General features: G+C 45.0%; 1 protein-coding gene across 1 annotated transcript in view; it reads right to left on the bottom strand.

Moving 5' to 3' along the window:
* Positions 1–7,542, bottom strand: part of TNN (tenascin N) — a gene marked incomplete at its 5' end in the record, with an annotated part of 35,603 nt that extends 28,061 nt beyond the window's left edge. The window contains 3 exons of the mRNA XM_082227016.1: positions 220–483; positions 5,943–6,314; positions 7,140–7,542. Of these exons, the coding sequence (XP_082083142.1) occupies positions 220–483; positions 5,943–6,314; positions 7,140–7,542 (1,039 nt within the window). The remainder of the gene's footprint in view (positions 1–219; positions 484–5,942; positions 6,315–7,139) is intronic.
* Between the last annotated feature and the right edge of the window lie 19,594 nt (positions 7,543–27,136).

The following is a 27,136-nucleotide window of genomic DNA, read 5'->3' as shown; positions in this document are numbered from 1 at the left end:
GGTTGGTAAACTGACTTCAAACCATAGTTTTCAGCTGTAGTTTGTCAGCTAATCGCCAATCATAGTGTGTAAATTTCAACACCGCATCAAAATCATAGCAATCTTTAAGCAAGGTTGGAGTCATGCCTGAATTGAAGCGCTTTTTCAAAGTTTTCCCTTTGCAATCTGCTGGTGTGAACCAAGCACCACATAATTTAGGACTGGTTTTAGTGTTCTTACCTGTGCTGGCTTGCAGGAGTTCTGGGTCACTGGCAATCCCCTTCTTTACATTGCGGAGAGTAATAATATACTTTGTTCCAGGAAGAAGACCCAGAATCTCATAGGTGGTTTGATCTTTGGACACTCGCACTTGCTTCACAGAGGCTTCATACCCAACAGGAAAGTAGCTGATGAGATAACCATCCACATCCACCACCTGATCCCAGCCAATGGCCACGGAATCTTCTGTGGTCTTGAGGACCCGTGCATTCTGGGGAGCTAGCACTGGAGGGGGAGGCGAGGGCATCATCAATCAAAGGGATGAAATAGTGAGTTCAACAAGAGTATATTCCCCAGTGCTGTAGACTGTCACTGTATTACATTCATTAATAGGAACAGTGTGCCAAGTTGGCTTTGTGAGTCAGAAGGTGAAATGAGGGTTTGCAGTCTAGTAAAATCTAGCAACTCTTAAGCTGCACTCTCAGTTTTCCCACATCCTCATGCAAAAATAGATAAAATGTGGGAGATCAATCATTGGATCTCCCAGTGTTTTCATTTTCTATTAGCAAATTACGGAGGTTATATAGATTTTTCAAAATGCATACACACACGAAGAAGAAAATGCAAGGTAAGCCAGAAGCTAGTAATGTGTGTGTGATCATCCGTGTGCATTACTACAACCCTGTGGTTTAGTTCATGATGCTATAGGCTGGAGCGTTGACAACACAACCTTAACTTTACATGCTTTTGTATTGCCAGCCCACTTGGTTAAATGTCTTGGCCACCAACTCCATAATTTTGTAAATGGCACCGTAATTTAAAGTCACAATAAAGCAGTAGTCAACGTCATTGCTTTGAAGCTTTTGCAGTATGAATGCAGAGCTGTGACCACAACTTAAGTTCTGCTGTTATGACTACAGTTGAAGACAATGCCAGTATTTGAGATCTGAGCTAACAGCAAAAAAATCAGTCTCGAAACATCTCTTGGTGGTTGATACTGAAGCAATTACCAACAAATCACACACACAGTATGTGTATATTGTAAACACATTACTGTTCCTGGCTTTCTGCCATTCTCTCATCTCATCAAGCCAAGCCTGGCATTGCAAAAACAGGTAGATGATCAAGATGCTACTTTTAACCGTTTTACAGTCTGGCTACAGCTCCTAGTTTGCACACACAAAATAGTGCCTAAAATGTAATATATTTTCCTTATTCCTGGTGATAAATTAATGGTTATTCTGTGGCATGGGGAATTTCAAATGTTATCTACAATGGCAATACATTTAACACATTTGGCACAAAAAACAATTGCTTAGGTAATGATCATGACATCAAGTAGAATGATAAATAATTTTAATTTGCATTCATGGGTGAGATTTTCCCTTGAAACAAATTGGGTTTCTTATTTCCCCTTTTCATTACTGCCCGTTAAATGTTAGCATTGCCTAAACTTACAAATTCCTCAGTCACTGTTTGCAGTTATAGTGTTCATGCAAAGAGGAGACTTTGCCCATTCCTCAGTTCATGTTACAGGTAGGTTTTACAAGTTTGGACAAGGCATCGCTCCCAACCTTTAAAGGAACGTGCAGAAGCTTTGAATGTAGTGAAGCAAGAAGTGGAGACAATGCAGAAAGAGTTGTTTTCATAGATGAACAGGATGGAGGAGGAAAGAAGAAAAATAGTTTGGGGCCAAACTTGGATTTGTGTCACTGAATCCTTTTAAAATGGTGGCGAGGAGGATTTGCAAGGCGGCAAAGGCAGCAGGCAGGGCAGGGTAGCTGAACTACACTGCTTCTGCCCCAAAACTGCTTATCATAGCCACTCTGAGACAGACTGGAACCACATTTGAGTGAAAAATAACCAAATACAGTATGGAAAGCAAACACATGAGTTCAGCCCCACCCCACCCCCCACCCTGCTACTGCGCAGCCATGCAGCACTTTTAATCACCTTCCTCACATCTCTGCAACTGAGCCCCATGGCCATGGTATCTAGTTGTGCTCTCGTGTCTCCTGTCTGAGCCTCCCCTCTTTGTTGCCCAGCACAGAGCAGGTTGTTCTTGGCTGACCCAACTGGTGCAATACTGAGTTAAGGACAGGGAGGACAACACCAAAGGTTGGGCGGAGGGTCAGGTGATCCAGAGAAAGGGGCCACTGATTTGCATGGTTCTTGTGTCACCTGTGAGGTGGGGGAGAGGTTGGGCAGTCCAAGGCAGGAGGAAAGGAGACGGGGGGAGCTGCAGGGGGGCACACAGGTGAAAGAGATGGTCCCAGAGAATCTCCTCTGTCCCCTCACCCACTGTCTCCAAGGACAAGGAGGGAGCAGCAGATGATGCCGTGCAGGAGAAGTCCCTGGTTGCTTGAGGGCACCATGTCAGAAGTGGGGGTTTACGTGGGCTGGAGGAGGAGGCATGGCACACAGTTTCTCCAACTCCTGGGACCAGAAAAGAAGGAGGTGCTCAGTTAGTTATTTTAGCAGGAGCAGTGCATGTGATTCTTGCACCTTGGGAGCTGATTATAATTGAGTGCTTTGCCAATAAAGAAATAAACTTCCAATTGTGTGTCTGCCTCCGGGGAGGGGGGGTGGGTTTGTCGGATATCTCAGCCTTATCAGAGGAACTGGCCACTCTCGGGACACCCGGCTTGATATCCTTGTTGACCTCCCTGTCTGCATTCCCGGCAGGACATAGGCTAGGTCACTATCGGCGATCCTCCTCATGCGCAAGGAGAACACACCACTCTCCCCTCCTCCCTGCCTCCCCAGGGAGGGGAAAGAGACAGACAGAAATCTATTTACATGTCTTTATTTCTGTCATTGCAGCAGTACAGAGAAACGTGTCTGCACTCATCAGACTCCAACAGTAGAGAGAAAAAACTCCACCCCTGTACTTCCAGTACAGGTCAGCTGACACTCTGAGCTAACATCCGGTGCTCAGTACAGTGAATAGACTGCCCCTTTGTTCCCACGGTACAGTCACCAACAGTCACATCCTGTTTAGCTTTCCAGCCACCTGCAGCTCGCTCTCGCATTGCTGCTTTTTCCTGACAGGGTTTGCTCAGGACAGACTGCAACCTTAGGTTGCTACTTAGGCCACTTCTACCAGTTCGGCAATTAGTGCCTGGACCAACAACCTGGGCATCACCAACAACATATCAAATATAGCAGACCGTCCCATGGGCTCCAAGCTGTGTCCAGTAGGATTAAACCAGAAATGATCCAAGTCATAATTCCAATTATTTGGTCTCCACCTACTTCTCAGAACACCAAGGACCTATGGGACTTCAGTTATGTCCTGTGTCCTCTGACATATCCATGTCTAATGGTTGGAAACAAGCAACTCCTCTCTCAGACCCCACATTAACAAGAGCCTTGTTTCTTGTCTCTAAGACCAAATGGAGGCTCTTGTGCTAGAGCAATAGGGGCACATATCTGTCAAAGAGGTAAAAGGTAAAGGGACCCCTGACCATTAGGTCCAGTCGTGACGACTCTGGGGTTGCGGCACTCATCTCGCTTTATTGGCCGAGGGAGCCGGCGTACAGCTTCCGGGTCATGTGGCCAGCATGACTAAGCCGCTTCTGGCGAACCAGAGCAGCACAGGGAAACGCCGTTTACCGTCCCGCCGGAGTGGTACCTATTTATCTACTTGCACTCTGACGTGCTTTCGAACTGCTAGGTTGGCAGGAGCTGGCACTGAGCAACGGGAGGTCACCCCGTCATGAGGATTCGAACCGCCGACCTTCTGATCGGCAAGTCCTAGGCTCTGTGGTTTAACCCACAGCACCACCCGCATCCCTCTGTCAAAGAGAATAGCAAGCAAAGATAGATAGATAGATAGATAGATAGATAGATAGATAGATAGATAGATGATAGATATATCCCCCAACTCTCAAAGCTGCATACTCTTTCCTGCCCCCCATACATTTTATACAATACTTCCATTTGAATTTAGAGGGGCTCCTCGGAAATGACTGGCAGAATCCGAGACCAGGGAGAGGAGACGGTGGAGGAAGATTGGAAGAAATTCAAAATTTATTTGCAGAAATATTGTAAAATTTTTGAATGTTAAGGACATTGAAATGAATCGCAGGGGCTTTAGCGACAAAGTAAAATATAAGATTGGATTAACAACAGATAAATTAATAGAATATGAATTTGTTGAATTAATTTCTAAAAAGGGATACAGGAACGGGAGACGTGAGGATGTCGGGAAAATAAGTCAATTGAAGCTGAGAAATTAAGAAAGAGGGAATTTTTGTTTTCTGTTATCATATGTGTTTTTATCTTTTTTTTAATGTGTTTAATGTTTGTATTTTTGTATTGTATTGTTTTTTGTGATTTTGTATTTTCTTTGTCTTTTATTGTGAAAACTTAATAAAATATTTATATAAAAAAAAAGAATTTAGAGGGGCTCCTGGAGGCATTTCTGCCAATCTGCTGTTCTCTGGCTAATCAGCCCTCTGCATCACTCAGCCCACCCCAATCCAAAAATATTGCTATGGCAAAGAGATCCTTGTTGCTTTGTTAATTTACTGCTCTTAATGTGGAGTCTTGATTTCTGTGTTTCTGGTTTATCTCTCTCTTTATTCCACACACACCAATCTTACAACAAATATTCCTCATATTAATATGGAATTAATGAAAAGTAATATGCATAACTGGTAAGCAGTCAGCCTAGAACATAATAGGATCTCTACAAAGTGTTGTGCCTAACCAAGGCTGTTCATAATATGTACATTAAAGTTAATCTTTATTAACATAAAACAAATTAATCCAGCACCAAAACCCAATTCCACACTGTGCACAGCATGAATTTTTCATATCAATGTGCAACGTATGCTGTGAACATTTTCCATCGCTTATCCTGAATTGCCAAATCTGGGTTTTGCCTCATTTTGTAAGAAGTGGTGAGTGGGACCCACAACAAAAACGTTGCCCTGTGCAGAGCTTCAGTTCAGGATCCAAGTCTCTCCTTTCCATTTCCCCTCCAATGGTAAACCATCATCCCACTGAACATGCCCAGTCATATGCCTGGTTTGGGGGAAAGGGTTCCCCTTACCTGGGGGGGGGGTGTTTGCTGGGGTGGTTAAGCCTGCTTCATATGCATGGATGGCTATATCAAAACCAGCCCTTGGAGAATGGAATTCACTGTTCCTAATGGATTGTGATGGTGCACTTCCAATCATCTTCCTATCACGGCATCACAACGCAACAGGGCTTTGCAGATATGGGGTGTCTCGATTCTTAAAGGCTCCCACTAAATCAGGGGCAGACAAGGCTTACCGGGAATGGGCTGGATCACTCCCATGGAGATACTCCATGGGCCGGGCCGGCGCAGCATGATGCTGGGAATCACGTCTGTACATGTCTACGGCGCCAGAAACCGAAAATTGTGCCTGCGCGGAAGCAATTTTCTGTGTCTGGGCATGCGCAAAAGCGATTTCTGGTGCTGCGAACATGCACAGACGCGATTTCTGGCATCTGGGCATGCACAGAAGCTTTTCCGGAGCCACGGAAGAGAGTCCCCATGCTGCACTGTGCCGGTTTAGCGCAGTGCGTGGGGACTCGCCAAGAGGGAGGCTTGGTTCAGGGGCGGCTTCTGGGCCAGTGAAATGGCATCCGTGGGCCACTTCCAGCCCATGGGCCTTAGGCTGCCAACCCCTGCACTAAATTATATGATTAAAAGTGATCTTCTACCTCTCCTTCCTTATGTGCCTCCATCCAAAAAAGCGTGTGTGTCTTACCTTTAGAGCAGTCAAGCCCAATGAAGCCGTCCTCACAGTAACACTCGCCAGTGTCACAATATCCATTCCCACTGCAGTCGTTGGGGCACCTCTTCTCACTGCAGTCCTCACCAATGAACTCCTTGTAGCAGTGGCATACGCCATTCACACAGAGCCCATTTCCACTGCAATTCTCAGGACACAGGAGCCGGCTGCAATCCTCGCCAGCATAACGTGCATTGCAGATGCACCGGCCACCAACACAGCGCCCGTTACCATTGCAGTTTCCTGGGCAGGTAGGGCGGGAGCAGTCCTGGCCTTCCCAGCCTTCATCACAGTTGCAGGCACAAACCTCTTGGATGAAAACTCCGTGGCCGCTGCAGGATGAAACTTCTGCCCAAGATGAGAGATAGAACCACAAGAAGCAATAAGGGAGACAAATGACCAAAACTAGAAAGACAACGAACACAAAAAGCATCCTAGTAAGAGCACAACCATGGAGTTACCAATTGCTATATGCTGGTGGCGCTGTGGTCTAAACCACAGACCCTAGGACTTGCCGATCAGAAGGTCGGCGGTTCGAATCCCCACGACGGGGTGAGCTCCCGATGCTTGGTCCTTTCTCCTGCCAACCTAGCAGTTCAAAAGCATGTCAAAGTGCAAGTAGATAAATAGGTACCACTCCAGCAGGAAGGTAAATGGCATTTCCGTGCGCTGCTCTGGTTCACCAGAAGTGGCTTAGTCATGCTGGCCACATGACCCAGAAGCTGTGTGCGGACAAACGCCGGTTCCCTCGGCCAGTAAAGTGAGATGAGCGCTGCAACCCCAGAGTCGTCCGCGACTGGACCTAATGGTCAGGGGTCCCTTTACCTTACTTGTGAGGATTTCCCCCTTTATATCATGGCCTATATTGGGTATAGTACCCTGAAAGAGAAATCCTGTGTATTTTGTACACTTTGAGGGAAGTTAAAAGTGCATGGCAGACGCTATACCATTAAAGCCCCCTGTTCCAGTACAAAAACTGTGCCGCAGTAAGCTGAATCCATCCGACACACATATGAGAGTTCAACAAGTCTTTTGACTTTACTGCTTGCCTGAGGCTGCAAAAACATGGAGTGGGGGGAGATTGTCAACCACCCAAAAGGCCATAAAACATAACTAGTGGGCTGCATTTGACTTAGCCAGTCACAAGTTGTGCTCATCACACATGGTTCTTACCTTGGGCTCTGCCACAGCACCTCTGAGGAGCACAGATGCCCCTCAGATGTCGCACTTCCAACTCTATCTTCTCCAGCCTTTCCAACAAAGCCTTGAGCTGGCCTAGGAGTTCACAGTCACCTTTGGGAGTCTGCAGACGAATGTTGTGCCTGAATATAATATTTTGCTCCTCGCCCTCCTGCATTTCACCAGTCGACAGCAGTGTGTGACTGTCATCTTGGAGGGGACGTGGGTCTGGATCCACTTTGATCTGAGAGGACTTGGGCACGTCAATCTTGTATGAGTGACTGAAGGAGATCTGACTTTTGCCAGAGCAGTTTTCCAGTTGAGTCGGCAGCTGTGCCAGAGCTCCCTGGAGAGGGCAGTGCAGCAGAACCCCCAGAAGGAAATTCCAAAAAATCATCTTGTTTCTGTTAATACTACGAAAAGAGTAAGGCTAATTTGGAAAGAGCAAAAGTAGTGTTATTATGAAAGCAAATACTCCAGGAAAGGTATCATCCAGACAGCCCTTTTCTGGGAATTCACGGTCTGACAGCTGATCTACACATGGAGTAAAGTCATGCAACATAGCTTTTCCTGGGCAATCCAACCCTGCAGACAGTTGAACTCTCATTGGCACATAGGCTGAAGGCTGTCCTAACTAAACCCCTTCCTTGACAAACCATATTGTGTGATATTTTCATCAACTTATCCTGATATCTGTCCTAATTCACTTCTGAAATGGTGGCCTCAATGTTGTCTGAAATGTATTTAACCTTTTATTTTGTCTTTTTGCGATTATGTTGAGTGTTATTTTATTTCCTATAAAATATGAATAAAACAATTTAAAACACAAACACAAGTTATGTACTGTGTGAGCTGAAGAAGGTTGAATAAAATTTGCAAGTAAACTCTGGTAGAAACAAACAAAACCTGTGTGACAATATTGTTTCTACCTCTTATCAAAATCATTCAAACCAGACATTATCTTTTATTTGTGTACACACCATAACTTTAAAACAACTGCCCCAAAAAGAAGAATGAGAACTGTAGTTTTTAAGGGTGCTGGCAACAGTAGCTGTGTGAGAGGCAAACTACAGTTCCCAGGACTCTTGACACAGGGATGTGCTTTAAATGTGTGGTGTGTGCACAGCCTTTGCGTAAAATTGCAAGCCATTTGAATTCTATATACAATATTGCAAGAATTCTAGCACAGTTTTGGTGGATTGTAACATGCATAATTATCTAAAAAAAACAACCATCTTCATTTGGAAGTGTTTTGCACAGAACATCAGGCACATCCTTCAACGGGGCACCTTTTACATTTAGTTAAATTAACTAATTCATTTCATTTAATTGGTATTTAAAATTTGTGACATGCTTTAAATTAGCTAATTATTTTAATTACTAATTAAATTTTGTGACATGCTTTAGTTTTATGAGCTCTGAAATTAAACGTTATTGAGGCACAGAAGTGAACTTTGCCTAAATAAAAGAGACGCAATCAGACATTTGAGCAGACAGGTACCAAATGAAAAGTCAGTTTATGCACTGGGTGCATTTTACCTCTAAGTGGGCTGTCATTCAGTACTACAGTGGCCCTCCAAAGTCTCAGGTAGTTTTATGGGGCCTACCATCATTGGACAACGGCCTGGACCGATCAGTTGCTTAGGACATGGGGCCAAGCTGCAGCTTCAATCCCCACATGGGAAGGTTGCATGTTCCTGCATCAAAAGGACCTTGACAAATTAGAGAACTGGGCCAAAACAAACAAGATGAACTTTAACAGGGAGAAATGTAAAGTATTGCACTTGGGCAAAAAAAATGAGAGGCACAAATACAAGATGGGTGACACCTGGCTTGAGAGCAGTACATGTGAAAAGGATCTAGGAGTCTTGGTTGACCACAAACTTGACATGAGCCAACAGTGTGACGCGGCAGCTAAAAAAGCCAATGCAATTCTGGGCTGCATCAATAGGAGTATAGCATCTAGATCAAGGGAAGTAATAGTGCCACTGTATTCTGCTCTGGTCAGACCTCACCTGGAGTATTGTGCCCAGTTCTGGGCACCACAGTTCAAGAAGGACACTGACAAACTGGAACGTGTCCAGAGGAGGGCAACCAAAATGGTCAAAGGCCTGGAAACGATGCCTTATGAGGAACGGCTAAGGGAGCTGGGCATGTTTAGCCTGGAGAAGAGGAGGTTAAGGGGTGATATGATAGCCATGTTCAAATATATAAAAGGATGTCACATAGAGGAGGGAGAAAGGTTGTTTTCTGCTGCTCCATGGAAGCGGACACGGAGCAATGGATCCAAACTACAAGAAAGAAGATTCCACCTAAACATTAGGAAGAACTTCCTGACAGTAAGAGCTGTTTGACAGTGGAATTTGCTGCCAAGGAGTGTGGTGGAGTCTCCTACTTTGGAGGTCTTTAAGCAGAGGCTTGACAACCATATGTCAGGAGTGCTCTGATGGTGTTTCCTGCTTGGCAGGGGGTTGGACTTGATGGCCCTTGTGGTCTCTTCCAATTCTATGAGTCTATGATTCTATGATTTCAGAGGGTTGGACTAGATGACTAGATGAACACTAGACCTACCATGCAAGTCTTCCCAATCACATATAAAATGCAGACTAGGGGATCCACATTTAAGAGTATAAGAGTGCACAGAAAAGGGCTTCTAAACCCTCCCCCACCCTGCTTACCTCCGCACATCCTTCTCTCCACCAGACAACTGTTAGTATCAAAGCCCAGCAGAGGGGAAAGTGATGTCTGTTTCCTGGCTTCGCTACAAGCAGGTGCACTTGTAAGAATGAATAACAAACCCCCAGCTGCAGGAAATTCTCACTTTCCAGTTAAGAGTTGCTTAGAAAAATGAATGTAATATTAACTTGTTCTAATGCACTGCTACCACTGTGGAAGCATGAACAGAACGTAGTCCCATCTAGGAATAGATTTTTTTGAAGCAGACAAATCCAAAACAAATAAGAACACACCCCAAATAACTGCAAAACAAATAGCATTATGAAATGCTGGCAATATTCTAATGCTCACTTATTTTCAAAGTTATAAGTCCTCTGACCTTTAAAGCACTCTATGACTTGGAACCCCTATAGCTAAAGGACTGTCTTTCGCCCATATGAACCTGTCATCTGTGGCCCTTCCGCGTGTCACCACCGAGGGAGGTGGAGAGGCTGGCAACTCTTTTCTGTAGGCATTCCCCACCTGTGAAATTCGCTCCCCAGGGAGAACTGCCTGGAGCCAGCCTTCCCACCCTTTCATCAGCAACTTCATTTTCCTGGGTGTCAGAGCAGCAGCAATGACTGAATGTTTATGTTTTTAATATGTTTGTGTATCTTTATTACTGCATTTTATTCTTGTTGACAATCATTCTGGCACTTCTTATTATGGAAGCAAGTCATTGATTCAATATGAAAATCGTAACCGAACAGGAGTTCCAGTGTTGAACAGTAGGATTAAATATCTCCTTCCCTCCCCCCCCCCGGCACCAATTTTAACATACTATTCTGCTGAAATAGCCATTCTCCAAAGCCTGCGGTTAGTCTGGCCACCTGTCATGCAAGGGACATCTCTGCTATTTCATTTTCCAAACTTTCCCCCCTCTTACCGAAATGCCACAGAAATTAGCTATCTCTGCAAGTGCTCCAGTCCTTGACATTCTCAGGCAAATCATCAAATGAAGATTGCGTCAAAGCTTTCGACTAAAGTAGCATTTAAGTTCCCCCAAACTGTCACCATAAACCTCAGGAAGGATTGTCCAAAATGTTGTTTTGCAGTATTTGTGTTAAAAGACTGCCAGACCAAAAAGAGGCATTAAAAAAAGACGCAACACATTTCTGCAGCTCCCTCCTGGATGCCGTTCTCAGCCATAAAGGTGACTCTGCTTGTAATTAAACTCTATCCAGGGGCCACAAATTGATTCCAGGTTGGCTGAGTTGGCCAGTCTCTCAGAGTAAAGCCCCAGGACGCAGCTCTTTTAAACAGCATAATAAGAAGTTTTGGTTATTCCTGGAGGCAGAGCATCCAATAATTTCCTATTTTTAAGAGGCACAGGAAGAAGGATGGCCCATTGCATAACGATCTCAATGAATCACTGGCTATAGCTTGAGGAACAGAGGTGAAAGTAAAAGCAAAGGAAAATATTGCGCTGAATTATAGCAGGAAAGAATCCCCTAACAAGAAGATCTATTAAGGTTCTTCCAGACCCCGCAATAAGTTAGCAGCTCGGCAGTGGTGTATTACTAGCCAACACAAATAGTATTACTGTTGATATTACTGTTTGTTGGCCCTCATCCAGCCCATCATGGCATCCAGGCACCAGCCTAGGACTTGACCACCCGCTCCTGATTCTGATGTTACAGAGGAAAATAACTGTAATGTGCATTAATGCAATGCACTGTGTAAACTATCTTAGAAACTGACATTTGAAAGACAGTAAGGTAAAGGGACCCCTGACCATTAGGTCCAGTTGTGGCCGACTCTGGGGTTGCGGCGCTCATCTCGCTTTACTGGCTGAGGGAGCCGGCATACAGCTTCCGGGCCATGTGGCCAGCATGACTAAGCCACTTCTGGCAAACCAGAGCAGCACACGGAAACGCTTTGTTTATTTTATTTATTTAGATGTGTATATTTTGAAAGACAGTATACACATCTAAATAAATAGTCAGAGGCCTTTTAATTTAGGGAAAGGAAAAGGATGACTAAAGGAAGGGCATGAGGAACTAAGGGAGAACTTAGGCACATCCAAATATATTAATTGGTAGCGGGTCTTTGATACACCAAAGAAATAAGTTCTTGAATCCACTACCACAGGAAGTGGTGATGGCCTCTCGTTTTGAAGAGAAATTATACATATTAATGAGAGGCTGTCTGTTAGCTATGACAGCTACATGATGTTAAGTTGTGGGTTAACATATCAGATGACACAGCGATTCTTCAAACAGCTCTTGTTTATTCACAGGCCAGGACAGAACTGAACTGAAGGGTTCAGCCTGCTTATATAGAGCTCCAATACAATGTAACTGTAACTATTTTCTAAAACTATCCAATCACTGAACATCACTTTCAATCCCTTATTTGCATAACTATCTACAGTATCCCCCTGCTGGTCCAGAGTGAGAACTTCAGTACATAACACATGAAACATCCATAATCAGATGTTGCAGAAAGTTTTTTGCAGGAGGTGGAAGGACAGTGGGAAGAGGCAATTGACATCAAGCCCTACTTGTGGGCTTTCCAGAGGCATATATTTGATGTCCACTATCAAAGTACGATGGTGGACTACAAATTCACTGGTTTTGATCCCAATGGAGCTCTTCTACGTTTATTGAGTGTAAACCATTCCCATCCCCTCTGTTTCTGATGTTCAGGCTGCAAATGCCAATTGCTTCTAGGGTCAAAATGACACCACCCACCCACAAGAGGGAGATAGCAGAACTGGAGGAAGGAAGGTTAAACTAGGGTTGCAGCTGAAAGCAGTGCCTGGATGAGAATGCCCCCCCCCCAAAAAAAATCCAGACTTATGGCAATCTATGTCGGCAATGTCGATTTTGGTAAATTTCTTTAAAAGTACAGTGGTTACTTGGGTTACATATGCTTCAGGTTACAGACTCCACTAACCCAGAAATAGTACCTCGGGTTAAGAACTTTGCTTCAGGGTGAGAACAGAAATCATGCAGTGGCAGCGCAGCGGCAGCAGGAGGCCACATTAGCTAAAGTGGTGCTTCAGATTAAGAACAGTTTCAGGTTAAGAACAGACCTCCGGAACAAATTAAGTTCTTAAGCAGAGGTACCACTGTAGCTCAAAAACATATTCTTCTTTTTGCGAATTTGCCAACTTTGGGCAAGACTTTAAAATGCTCAACAACTTTTCTGCCTGGATTTTGAAATATGACAACCCTAGTTAAGGATGGTCAGCAGCCACACCAAGCTACTGTACGTGACTGCTGGGAAAGAGTGGGGGTGGGAAACCGGGGGGGGGGGTGTAGAATGGAGTGTCCTGCAGGAGGGCATGACTGGCTGAATGAAGCACTGAAGAGAAACACTCCATACAACATTTTGTTACAGGGGCCACTTGTCTCCCAGCCAGAAAATATGTATGTTTCCTCTTCCTGTTTTGGGATTATGAAGGGAACAAGAAAACAAGCAGGTTTGAAGACAGGAGAGAAAAGAAACCCCTGTTGACTAACCTGCCAGAAGCGTCTCCCTGATTATTATTTTATTGGGGGGGCAATTAAAGAAAGCAAGGAATCACCACTGACCACTAGGAATCCTGCATCCCAAGACAGGCTCTCTGCACTAAAGGGGCTTTTTGATATCTATTTCTCAACCAGCAGCCCCCTGCAACACAAGGCAGCCCATTTTCTTAAGATGAGAAGAGTTTAAAAAGCAGTCTGCAATCATGGCTGTGTACGTTGTTTAAGAAAAACCATTTAATGCCTCTACCACACTTCCTGCCCCCCCCAAAAGAAACCTCTCAGTGGCTGCACACAAGCCTTTCAATGGGGGGGGGGGTCCAAACATTTCTTTTATTGACTGTAAGGGAGGAAAACCCTTTGTTTCTCTCTGCCGTGGTCCTCAGCTGTTCTTTTCCAGCACTGTTTCCTGTGAAAAGTTTATCCAACCAAGTATAAGTACTCAGTGGCGTAGCGTGGGTTGTCAGCACCCAGGGCAAGGCAAGTAATTTGCGCCCCCTAACCCGTGGATTTGCGCCCCCTAACCCTAACCCCCAGATGTTGCACCCAGTGCGGCCGGCCCCCCTGCACCCCCCACGCTACGCCACTGTAAGTACTCATGTGAGCTGAAGGTATGTATGCTTAAATCTGACACTGATCTTTCAGAACACAAATCTCCTTTATAAACCTTGCTTTGAATGTGTTAAACTCCCTTTTCATCAACTCATTAGTACTCTCTTTGTGTGCAATTTTGCATTTTTGCCCATGTAAGCTCTTATTTATCAGAGGTTATTTCAAAATATGCGTCTTAAAGTAAACATCCATCATTTAGTGAATATTGTCAGCCACATGTGAGCACTGAGGAGCACCAGATCAATTTCATGAATGTCCATTATATCTCATCTTCTCACTTCTGGGGCTGACACTCTTCAAGATGCTCCAGTTTATCTCCAAAGTTTTAAACATTTACAGCATTAAGGTAGAATTGTGAATACCAAATTCAACAAAATTAAGAGTTCAGTGTAGCATACTGTTGTACGATTGGAGTTCTGGACAGGAAGAGGCTAAGGAGTCCAGAATGATTGCAAATGGTCTTTGTCAGTCCATGGCAAAATATCCAGACACATCTTTTGCTAGGGAAACTATAGGTGATGTGTTTCCTTGGGAACCAAGTTTTCTGTGTCCAGTTCTGGGCACCACAATTTAAGAAAGATATTCACAAACTGGAATGCATACAGAGGTGGATGACGAAGATGATCAAGGGTCTGGAAACCAAGCTTTATGAGGAACAGTTGAAGAAGCTGAATATGCTTAGCCTGGTAAAGAGGAGAGGAGATATGATAGCCATCTTCAAACATCTTAAGGGCTGTCACATGGAAGTTGGAGCAAGCTTGTTTCTCCTGCTGCAGACGGTACGACCTGAACCACTGGCTTCAAGCTACAAGAAAGGAGATTCTGACTAAATCTCCGGGAGAACATTCTGATGGTAAGAGTTGTTTGACAGTGGAACAGACTCTCTTAGAAAGTGGTGGACCTTCCTTGGGGGGGTTTTAAGCAAAGGTTGGGTGGTCATCTGTCATGGATGCTTCAGTTGAGATTCCTGCATTGCAGGGGTTTAGACTAGATTGCAGAAAAAGCAGCTCCCCATGGGCTAAGATGGATGTAATCTAGGTGTCTAGACACAAGAAAAAGAATGTGCAGAAAATAAGAGAGACAGAGAAAGAAATTAGTTTGAGCTCTAAATCATTATAGAGTGCTAGCTATCTCTCTGGAGATAGAATCATAGAATCATAGAGTTGGAAGAGACCACAAGGGCCATCGAGTCCAACCCCCTGCCAAGCAGGAAACACCATCATAGCACTCCTGACATATGGTTGTCAAGCCTCTGCTTAAAGACCTCCAAAGTAGGAGACTCCACCACACTCCTTGGCAGCAAATTCCACTGTCAAACAGCTCTTACTGTCAGGAAGTTCTTCCTAATGTTTAGGTGGAATCTTCTTTCTTGTAGTTTGGATCCATTGCTCCATGTCCGCTTCTCCGGAGCAGCAGAAAACAACCTTTCTCCCTCCTCTATGTGACATCCTTTTATATATTTGAACATGGCTATCATATCACCCCTTAACCTCCTCTTCTCCAGGCTAAACATGCCCAGCTCCCTTAGCCGTTCCTCATAAGGCATCGTTTCCAGGCCTTTGACCATTTTGGTTGCCCTCCTCTGGACACGTTCCAGTTTGTCAGTGTCCTTCTTGAATTGTGGTGCCCAGAACTGGACACAGTACTCCAGGTGAGGTCTGACCAGAGCAGAATACAGTGGCACTATTACTTCCCTTGATCTAGATGCTATACTCCTATTGATGCAGCCCAGAATTGCATTGGCTTTTTTGGCTGCCGCATCACACTGTTGGCTCATGTCAAGTTTGTGGTCAACCAAGACTCCTAGATCCTTTTCACATGTACTGCTCTCAAGCCAGGTGTCACCCATCTTGTATTTGTGCCTCTCATTTTTTTTTGCCCAAGTGCAATACTTTACATTTCTCCCTGTTAAAATTCATCTTGTTTGTTTTGGCACAGTTCTCTAATCTGTCAAGGTCGTTTTGAAGTGTGATCCTGTCCTCTGGGGTGTTAGCCACCCCTACCAGTTTGGTGTCATCTGCAAATTTGATCAGGATGCCCTTGAGTCCATCATCCAAGTCGTTGATAAAGATGTTGAATAAGACCAGGCCCAAGACAGAACCCTGTGGCACCCCACTCTTCACTCTTCTCCAGGATGAAGAGGAACCATTGATGAGCACCCTTTGGGTTTGGTCAGTCAGCCAGTTACAAATCCACTGAGTGGTAGCATAGTCAAGATAATGTAGGAACAGTGGTCTTTGGTTGATGGAGTATTTAGCTGCACTTGTACCTATGCTCAACACGTGTATTCATGAACAAGCTCAAATACTACAAAACACGGTCAGTGGCATGGACCTCCTTCTAAAGGAAACCAGCACTGGGTGAGTTCTGTCTCCCTGGAACTTGCCATCAATGTGAAGTGGAGGAAGCATGTAGGTAGACTGATAATGTAGACACACACTTGCAAATCACTGTGATTTGAAGAATAATTCCCTTAATTTAGATGATAAATGTATAATTTACTAAAACCATTAAAGAGAGAAAGAAGGTTTGACTTGACTTGAGATATTTAAAAAGCAGCCTATTTTAACAGATGTTTTCTCAGAATCTGCTAGGCTACTTTGGAAAACAATTCTATTGAATATGAGAGAGACGGGGTTTAAAGGAGCAAACTTGCAGGGGGGGGGGGTTGAACCAGAAACAAGCTGGTTCACTCCAAATCCTAAACCCCACTCTTCAGTGAGTAGGAGTCCCATCCTAAGCCTCTCCACTCAGAAATAAGTCCTATTAAATTCAGTTGGGCTTACGCCCCACGTAAGTAGAGCTAGGCTTGCAGACTGAGCCTCAATGAAATTACTTGGACTTCTGAGTAGAGGGACGTAGGTCGCGCTGTGGTCTAAACCACTGAGCCTAGGGCTTGCCGATCAAAAAGTTGGCGGTTCAAATCCCCACACCCCACACCCCACCACACGGGGTGAGCTCCCGTTGCTGGGTCCCAGCTCCTGACAACCTAGCAGTTCGAAAGCACCCCAAAAAGTGTAAGTAGATTAATAGCTACCGCTCCAGCGGGAAGGTAAACGGCATTTCCGTGTGCTGCTCTGGTGTTCTGTTGCGCCAGAAGTGGCTTAGTTATGCTGGCCACATGACCAGGGAAAACTGTCTGCGGAGCGGACAAACGCCGGCTCCCTCAGCCTGTAAAGCAAGATGAGCACTGCAACCCCAGAGTCGTTCACAACTGGACTTTACTGTCAGGGGTCCCTTTACCTTTACCTTACTTCTGAGTAGATGCATATGCTTTAACACTTGTGGCTTCCTTAGCCCCTATACCACTGATCTTCAGTGGATTGTTGGAATCCACAAATAGATTGCACCCTGATCTAAAGAGCTTGCACCAGAGGGATCACTGCCACTTTTTTATTGTTTTGTTTGTTGCTGACCTGAGGACTTCATGGAGGCCTGCTGGTATAAATATAAAAATAAAAGTTGGTCTCTCCCATCATGTTGCAAGTTTTCTGGGTGGGTCTTCCTGGTTCTAAAAAAGTCAGAGATGATGATTGCCCTATGCACTGGCACAGTTGTTATATGACTGACCCATTTGCTGCCAAGGATCAATGGGAATTCTTGCTCTAAGCAAAATGAACCTAAAAGACAAGGCTGCTTTGAAACATATCCTAATATTCTGGATTACTGTTTTATAATTTTTCCAATTGTTAATGAACATGCAAAGGAACATGTCTAACCCCGGTATAATAGCGTAAGTTAGTTCTGCACTGCCCATTTCACAGAACTGTGTCAGAATCTGCTCAGCAATTTTGAAAATTAATGGGGCAAAGCTGGAATTTAAAGGAGGGGGAAATTATAGAATAAAATTGTGCAAAACAAAACATAAAAAGCAACCCAAACCCTACTGAGTTCGTGAAAAAGGCAAGATGTGAACCAGAGACCTCCTGCCTTAAAGAAACCACTATTCTCTTAGTCAAAGTACCCAGTCCACAGCATGGGGTGAGTACTATTGATCACCTTACAAGGCTGTTGTAAATATGACTTAGTTCATGTATATGAAACACTTCAATGCTAAACATGTATTCTTACATTAGGTCAATGCTATATTAATATACTGGTGAAAATACTTCAGATTGGAACTTCCAGTCACCAAATAAATTATTTGTATCTGATAAAATGGACTGTGGCCCATGAAAACTTATGCTGTAATATTTATTTATCTTTAAGGTTTCAAGGGGAGACTGGCTACCCTTCTAGAATTCACCACAAGTAAATGCTATCCTTCATTAGAATCTAATACAGTAATTGTCTTGTAATTAAGATGACAGGAGTTTATGGAGAAATATACCCCAATGCCACATGTTTTATTTGGGGACATTCAAATTACTAATGGCAAAATCATTTTGAGGCAACACATCTGCTTAGAAAAGAGTAGTAGCCTGAGAAATGTACTTGTAACATGCAGGGTCAAATACTTTTTACTCTTTGAATTGAGACCACGTAATGTTATCTGCTTTATCCCACCACCCGTAACACTGAAAAGGCAATAAGCTTTCCTAAGAAAAGGCTTCCTTACCTTGGAGATGCACTTCTGGTCTCAGGCAAGCAGTCGAATCTGATGCAGTTGGCACCTAGTGAAAGGAAAAGCAAAGGCAGGGCCATGGACTTATTCTTACTTGCCTGGGAATGCCTTTCCTCTCCTCTTGGGGTTTAAATTTCTTTGGGACCTGATGGAAGGACCAATGGATATGTTTGGGTGGTTCCCTTCTGAGGTTTTTCTCTCTCCCTCCTCAGAAGGATGGATGTGGCTAGAGGGATGGAAAAAGAAAGGCATGTCTGTGTCTCTGACTCTAGCTGGAGAAACCAAGTTCTGTCGTGCAAAGGTGGATTCAAACGGGGAGCTAAAAGCAAGAGCTTGCTTTCAAATTTACACGTTACGAAGTGGAGTTTGAGTTGTGTGCCTCTCAGAAGGCACCTGACTTAGCTGAGATTGGAATCAGGTCTCCCACGGGTCAAATCCAGCCACTCTGTCCATGGGTTCCATGCAATATTTGGTTACTTCCCACCCTGACGTACTCACCACACACAAGCAGAAAAGGGGGAGGCACATGGGCACAGAGACACGCACACTTGGCTTTTCGATAGGGACTGGGTAAAAGTCAGATCCAATGCAATTAAAATACATCCTCTTGAATTTGCATTATTTTAAAATTAGGGATGGACAAACCTGTCAGTTCTGGTTTATTTTAGTCTCTCATTTTTCCAGCCTTAAGTTCAGTTCACATATCCACATCAGTCTGAGTTGTTGTTGTTAAGTCTCCATGAAAATCCATCTGCATTGTAGTGTGATTTTTTTCCTACTATAAACATTATTGTATGCCATTTTGCCTACTAGGCACATTTTTGCAAAACAATTTCCCCTAATATGATGCATTTTTGTATATTACGTTCAGCTATATACACATTTAATGCACAGTTTGCGCTAGCATATGCATTTTTGTACATATTGCTGTGGTGCAAAATTCAGAGTTACACAAATTTCAAAGGATGGCTGTCTTTCAGTTTGTGCATTGTTTCAGAAAGTGCAAAATAGGTACTGTAGGTTCGCCTTTAAATGTGAGCAGAATAAAATTTCAGGCCTCATTCACACTATACATTTGTATTAGTTTTATACCACTTTCACAATTGTGGTTTTCTGCAAAGAATATCAGCAGCTACAGTTTGTTAAGGGTGCTGGGAATTGTGGGAGTCTCCTATCCTATCATGTAACTACAATAATTATACAATTATTTGCATTTGCATTTTTTGCATGGGTATTCTCAGAGCCCCAAAGGCATTTTCTAAACAAAGATTTAATTTTTTGAAAGTATTTGCTAGGATCACTAGGTATCTCCAGGAGAACATCCACCACGACCTGAAGCAGCTTGAGCAGGGGATCCTTGGCGCAGTGGGGTGGTCAGTACATCAATAGGAATCCTGCACTGCCCCTATTGCCCAACTATAGCAAAGAATTTGCTTCTGGCTACTACTAAAATTGGAAGGGACGCGGGTGGCGCTGTGGGTTAAACCACAGAGCCTAGGACTTGCAGGTCAGAAGGTCAGAAGTTCAAATCCCCGCAACAGGGTGAGCTCCTGTTGCTCGGTCCCTGCTTCTGCCAACCTAGCGGTTCAAAAGCATGTCAAAGTGCAAGTAGATAAATAGGTACCACTCTGACGGTAAGGTAAACAGTGTTTCCGTGCACTGCTCTGGTTCGCCAGAAGTGGCTTAAGTCCTGCTGGCCACATGACCTGGAAGCTGTACGCCGGCTCCCTTGGCCAATAAAGCGAGATGAGTGCCGCAACCCCAGAGTCGGCCACGACTGGACCTAATGGTCAGGGGTCCCTTTACCTTTTACCTCTTTGACAGATACGTGCCCCTATTGCTCTAGCACACTTAGTCTTAGAGACAAGAAACAAGGCTCTTGTTAATGTGGGGTCTGAGAGATGAGTTGCTAGTTTCCAACCATTAGACATGGATATGACAGAGCTCCTGTTACTTGGTCGCAGCTCCTGCCAACCTAGCAGTTTGAAAGTACATCAAAGTGCAAGTAGATAAATAGGTACCGCTCTGGCGGGAAGGTAAACGCATAGCTGTCAACCATCCCTTATTTGGCGGGAAACTCCCTTATCCCAGCGCCGTGTCCCGCTGCTGTCCCGGATTGATGATGTCCCTTACATTTCCTGGGTTTCATGCTCGCCCGGCTGGGGAGGGAAGCAGCAGCTCGGGGTCCTCCGCCGTGAGAGAGCGAGAGAGAACGTGTGCATGAGCTGCCGCGTCTCCATCTCTCCCTTTTCCCCCTCAGGGGCGCGTCATGAGGAGATGGGTGGCAATGGGCGGGCAGGCAGCCCCTCTCTTGCGAGACTTCCACCGCACTGCCAGGGGAAGCCGGAGGCGGCAGCGGCAGCTGAGGAGGCGGCCTGAGGGAGGAGGAAGAGGAGGGGATGGGGAGGGACGCAGAAGGGCGGTGCTTCAGCGGCCGCCGTGGCGCCGCAACCACCTCATGCCGGGCTCGCAGGCAGCATGGGCAAGAGTCTCTCTCCCTCACTCTCGGGTGGGGAAGGGCCGATGGAACTCATAAGCTAAGCAAAATCTCTTGTTTTGGCTGCTGGTCCATTATTTTCAAATCTGTAAGTTGACAGCTGTGTAAACAGCATTTCCGTGTGCTGCTCTGGTTTGCCAGAAGCGGCTTAGTCATGCTGGCCACATGACCCAGAAGCTGTAGGTCGGCTCCCACGGCCAGTAAAGCAAGATGAGCGCCACAACCCCAGGGTTGTCCACGACTGGACCTAACGGTCAGGGGTACCTTTACCTTTACCTTACTGATTTGTTAGAACAAGGTTTGTAAAGGAAATTAGATGACATTGGTTCTTTATTGAACTTTTTTATTATTTGTTTTGGGGAAAGTTAGATGACATCCTGCCAAGCAATTGCTATCCCACACTTTCTCCTATCACAAAGTCTTTATCTCAAAAAGTCTCATTTGGGGATGGGGGAGCTGGTTTGTTGTGCGAGATCACTGAATCCGCTTTAATTGTGTAACCTGAATCGGCCAGTATGCGATAGCAGCAGCTGTCTGGAAGGGTCCAAGGTGCAAATATATCATTGATGCAATTGTCCATGTATGAGTTACAGATTTGGGGGAACTGATGGTTTGTGGATTAACTAGTGGGGTGTTGCCTCTTTCCAAACTAACTCTTACAAATGGCATATTTTGTATATGTGGAAATTGCGTACTTTTAATGGAGACCCTACGTAATGTAGTTCCCGAAGAGTTGGGCATGAACTGGGGAGAGCCGAGTTCAAATCTTCTGCAGCCATGAAGCTCAATGAGTGAGCTTTGAACAGTCACTCTCTTTCAGTCTAGTATATTTCAAGAGGACTTGTGCAAGGATACAACAGGATGCCTCACACACATTCTTAGTAGATGAACTGTAGAGTGTAAACATATGTTACACTCTACTAGTTAATGTCAATAGCCCGCACTTACCAAACTTGACCTTAACCAGCAGAATATATGATACGAGGTTACAGGGCTATTGATTCCTGGAGTGAAAATAGCTCAGCTGGGATCCCACGCAGAACAATAAAAGAACGTACTGCAGTTATGCAAGATCATGCATACAGATTTTCCAGCCATTGATCTCGTGGTGCAAGGCTCATTATAATTTTTAATACCGGGTAAGAGGCACACACTTAATCATGATCAGGAAGTAGTTGAGAAGCTGTGGAATGTTATATCTGTAAACTGATTCATAGGCATACAGAATAAGTCAGAAGGAAAAGGGTGATAGAGAAACCAAATGTGTAGTAATTATAGAACTGCAGGATAGGCAGACATACTTCAGAGAAAAGTAACCACATATGTGCTTTATTCTGGACGTTCCTTAGCATCATATTTTCCTCTTGGAACTCCATCCCACATGATTTTTTTAATGAGAGCTCCCCTCCCAACCACCAGAACCTTGTGGTCTCCAGAAACCCTTACGCAAAGGTTTTGAAGGGCTACTTGCAGCTGAATCCACTGCAAAGGACATTTCTATACACTGACATCAACCCTGGGATGAAATCCCTCTACGTCGTAATCCAATAATAGATTTATTTTTAAAAAATTCTTGTCCCTTGGAAGATGCTTCAAGGAATGTCCTCATATTTATATATGTAAAGGGTACATAATACATGATAGTTTACTGTGGAATTTAACATGTAACTAAGAAGAGTTATAAGGTTTGCATACTTTCCGAGTTAGATTAGAGAGAAGCAGGCATAAATATACTGAAGTCTGGGGATGAATTTAGGAGAGCAGGCCTCTGATCCCACTTTACCTTGGTAATTGGGGTCATTCTGGAAAATGGAATTGAGAAAGCCACCCTTTCAAACCTCAGTTCCTTGTCTGTAAAATGGGAATTTAGTGTAGAAACGGGACATGCAGCAAAACATGCCTGTACATTCTCATGTCCTAGGCACCATTCTCTCCTTTTTCTTTCTCAAATGACATTCTTTGAGAAATCCAACATTAAATCGCCAATAAGCTCCCTCAATATATTTGTAAGCACATTTGTCATAATTATTTCTCTTCTATCTCATAATAAGCATAGCCTTGAAGCCTCAAGATCTGCCGATCTCTAATTTAAGAAGAAGAAGAGTTTGGATTTGATATCCCGCCTTTCACTCCCTTTAAGGAGTCTCAAAGCGGCTAACATTCTCCTTTCCCTTCCTCCCCCACAACAAACACTCTGTGAGGTGAGTGGGGCTGAGAGACTTCAGAGAAGTGTGACTGGCCCAAGGTCACCCAGCAGCTGCATGTGGAGGAGCGGAGAAGCGAACCCGGTTCACCAGATTACGAGACTACCGCTCTTAACCACTACACCACACTGGCTCTTAAGGATATCACTGACCTGCTTTACAGAATTGTGCAGGCAATAGTAGCGGTCAAGCACAGAGTTCCAAGGAACCCCAGTGGTGAGAGGGAAATATCCAGAGGACGAAGTTCCCCCTTTGGTGTGATCAGACAGGTTGGACATGAACCAGCAGAGGACAGAATCAGGGAGACCTGCAACGTAACAGGAATAAAGGCATGAATATTAAAGGTAATGGAAAAGTTGTGGGTGATGAGGAATGAGTAGAGGCATATAGATTTGGCAGCGTAAAGGTCCTCACTGATTTTCAGGAAGGCAATTTCAGTAGAGTGCAAGGAATAAAAGCCAGATTGGAGTAGGGCAAACGAGAAGTTGGCGGAGAAGAAGTTGAGACAATGGAAGTAAGCAGCCAACATGCTGCAGGAGAGTAGAAGGGAAATTGCGCAGTCGTTGGAGAAGATGTTTGGGTTTGTATTAAAAAACACACATACAAGAGAAACAGTGGCATGTCTGAATTAAAGGGAAGGCACCAAAGGATACCTGGGTTATCAACCCCTCACCATGGTATAGAGCAGAAGAAATAAAGGATCGAAGGAGGTACCAGAGAAGGAAGAGGGAGAAGACAAAGCTAGAGAGGTCTGAGTGGATGGAATACATACTGAATGAGGCAAAATCTTGACTAGAGAGTGAAGAGGCAGAGGACATCAAAGGCAGAGGAGAGGTGCTTGGGATTCCTAGTCTTGATCATGAGGTGGGGTTATATTGCTTAGTGGAGCTGGTACAGCTCAGTCGGTAGAGCAGGAGACCCTTAAGCGCAGGGTCGTGAGTTCCAGCATCACACTGAGCAGAATATTCCTGCATTGCTGGGGGTTGGACTATATGACCATCTTGGTCCTTTTCAGCTCTACAGTTCTATGTTTCTATGACTTACGAAAGCTAGACTGGTGGTGGTGGACAAAGAGCAGCCAACTCTTTATCCATTTTCTAAAGTTGTTCAGTTGCTCAAGAACACAAATGAAAACAGCAAATGGAATGAGTGAGCCAGGGCAGGGGAGGAGCAGGCAGTTCACTGCACATGTAAACATATGTGTTATGCGTTGAAAAGACAGGTAATTGAAGGTGGAAATTGCAGAGTCTGACAAGCAGGACTAAGGGGTGTTTCCATACTGTCAGGGAACTGACATCGGAGCTAGAGGCGGAGGGAAGGCTCTCAAATGATGCTGGAGAAGGGCCCAGCCGGGAGAGAGGCAGCTCCGCAGATGGGGAAACAATTCAGCGCAACACCAGGAATAAAGGGGGGCAGATGGGGGAATCGGCGAGAGGGCTCCCAGACTCTTCACCGGACACCAGCAGGGAGAGCATGGGTCCGCTACCCACGCCCGCCCTGCGCAGAAGACTTCCGCGCAGAGAGAGTAGGAGGAGACTGGGTGTCAAACAACTTTTAGGTTGGAAAAGATTTAAGAAACGCCCACTGACGGATTCTGCTAGCGACTGAGGCAGCCACGAAGTGAAGGGCTGCCCAGACTGAAAGGTTTAGCAAGGCAACAAAGCCTGGAGAGGCGGCAACTTACGCACGAGCAACCCATATTCATTACACATACTGCCACTATTTTTGTGTGTGGAGGGTGGGGGAATGTTCAATCACATACCAGCATATTCAGGTTGTACCTAGTCCTGCAGAACAACCCTATTTCCCCCCAAATGGACTTCTTGTGAAAAGAAAAGTTTAAAGAAAATGCACTGGAAAATGTGGGGTAGTGTTTTGTTGCCTCATCATGGTTTGCAGCCAAGGTTTGAGTAGCACAGAGCAAAATGTTACTCACGTGTTCTGCAGTGATCTCATCAACAACACACCCAACAATTCCTATTGAATAGGGATTTCCAGTATTTGGACAATTGCATTATTACTGAGAGTTCCAGGAAGGCATTGTGGCTGGTTAGTCATTTCTGTTGAGACTCTGTCAACAGAGATAATTAAGTGGTGATTAACGATAGCTACCATCTATCATATTATCTCTGAGGAACATAGATAACAGGGAATAAATTCCAAATGCTCTGGATTACTCCCTGCTGTGGGACCAAGAAATCTTTGAGGACCACAGACAGGTGAGTGACCAGGAGCAGAAGAACCATAAACTTACCCAAACACCACTTCATAGCCCTAGAGGTCAGTATTTATTCTGCGTGCAATTTCGATTGAATCTAGAAGAAAAAGCTACTAAGTCTCTTGCAACACTTTCAGGTTAAGAACAGACCTCCAGAACGAATTAAGTTCTTAACCTGAGGTACCACTGTATATGGAATCCATTCTTTCAAATACTGTTCTTCTTTGGTGATCATTTGTAGCTGAGTAATACTGTCTTCCGCGAACACGGTCTTAACAGTGAGTCCGTAGGTGACTGTGGAGGCCAATTCTGTTTTGTTTTTAAATAATATTTATTAGATTTCCAACAAATTAAACACAACACTACAAAAAACCAAAAAAGAAAAAACATACAATACAATACTGTGAGGGGATGATTAGCTGCTTGTGCTTAAAATTGTGCCCCCTCAGAGTTTGTGCGGCTCCACAAACCTCTGTGTGTGACAGAGCTCCTCAGACATGTCTGCTCTAGTCACTAGTAGAGTCTGACAGTGGCTGCCTGCGGAAGCGTTTCCAGCAAAGAAGCTCCTTAACGGAAACGCGTCTCCTGGACTCACGACGTGGCAGCTTCCGGCGAAGCATGGGTCTCCCTATGGTTGCTTCTGACACCTCCCCGCTGTTTTCGCTGGACGTGTCTCTCACCCCTCCCTCTCCCCTGCTAGTTCCTGCCTTGGCTGCTGCGTCTCTCGCAGCATTACTGAGATCCTCCTCCAGAGACCCCTCGCTCCCCCTGCTGGTCCCTGCTTTAGCTGCTGACTCTCTCCCAGCCTCTGGGAGCCCTACCACCTCCCTTTCCTCTGATGTCAGTTCCCTGACATCCACCTCCCCTCCAGGGCCCCCTTCCCCCCCGCCCCTACTCTCTCCTCTGGGCGGTGAGGAGCTAAAACCCCGAAAAGAATCCTCTTCATCTTCAGACGTCTCGAACATTTCCCTCCATCGGTCTTCGTTCCGGCTCGCTGAATCCTCCTCCGCCTCGGAATCAGAGAACCCCTCCAACTCTTCTTCTTCGTCGGTGGTGGCGAAGTATTCCCTCCGGAACCTCGCCACTGGCTGAGGTTTACGAGGGAATCTCTGATGAAAAGTTTCTATCAAAACCTCGTCATCTACATCCTCTGCCATGACCCAGGTGTTTTCCGACTCCGGCTCCCCTTCCCACACTACCAAATACTCTACTTAATCTCCCTTCCACCTGGAATCGAGAATCTCCGCTACATGGTAGCTGTGTTCTTTTTCCTCCATAGCTGGTCCCCTATTGACCCTCCCTTCTCTGTCCCCTTTATACGGTGACAGCAACGACCTGTGGAACACTGGGTGCAGCTTCATGTGGTTCGGTAACCGGAGTCTGAAAGCCACTGGGTTGACCTGCTGCGTGACTTCAAATGGGCCCAGCCTTTTGGGTCTTAACTTCTTACAACCCCCTTTGAATGGTAACCCTTGAGTGGACAGCCACACCTGGTCCCCCACCCTAATGCTTTCCCCTTCCCTTCTGGTTTTGTCTGCCTGCCTCTTATATTCCTCCTTAGCCCTGTTTAAGTTAAGTTGGAGCTGGCGATGGATCGCTTCCATTTCTTCAACGAACTGTTCTGCAGCTGGAACGCTCCAGTTCTCCCCTTCCCCCCCTGGGAAGGCTCGGGGATGACACCCGTGATTAGCCAAAAAGGGGCTCATCC

This window comes from Podarcis vaucheri (genome assembly GCF_965113315.1).
Source record: "Podarcis vaucheri genome assembly, chromosome: 6".
In the NCBI taxonomy this organism is placed as follows: Eukaryota; Metazoa; Chordata; class Lepidosauria; order Squamata; family Lacertidae; genus Podarcis; species Podarcis vaucheri.
The sequence above is the reverse complement of the archived record's forward strand: the minus strand, read 5'-3'. Positions and strand labels throughout refer to the sequence as shown.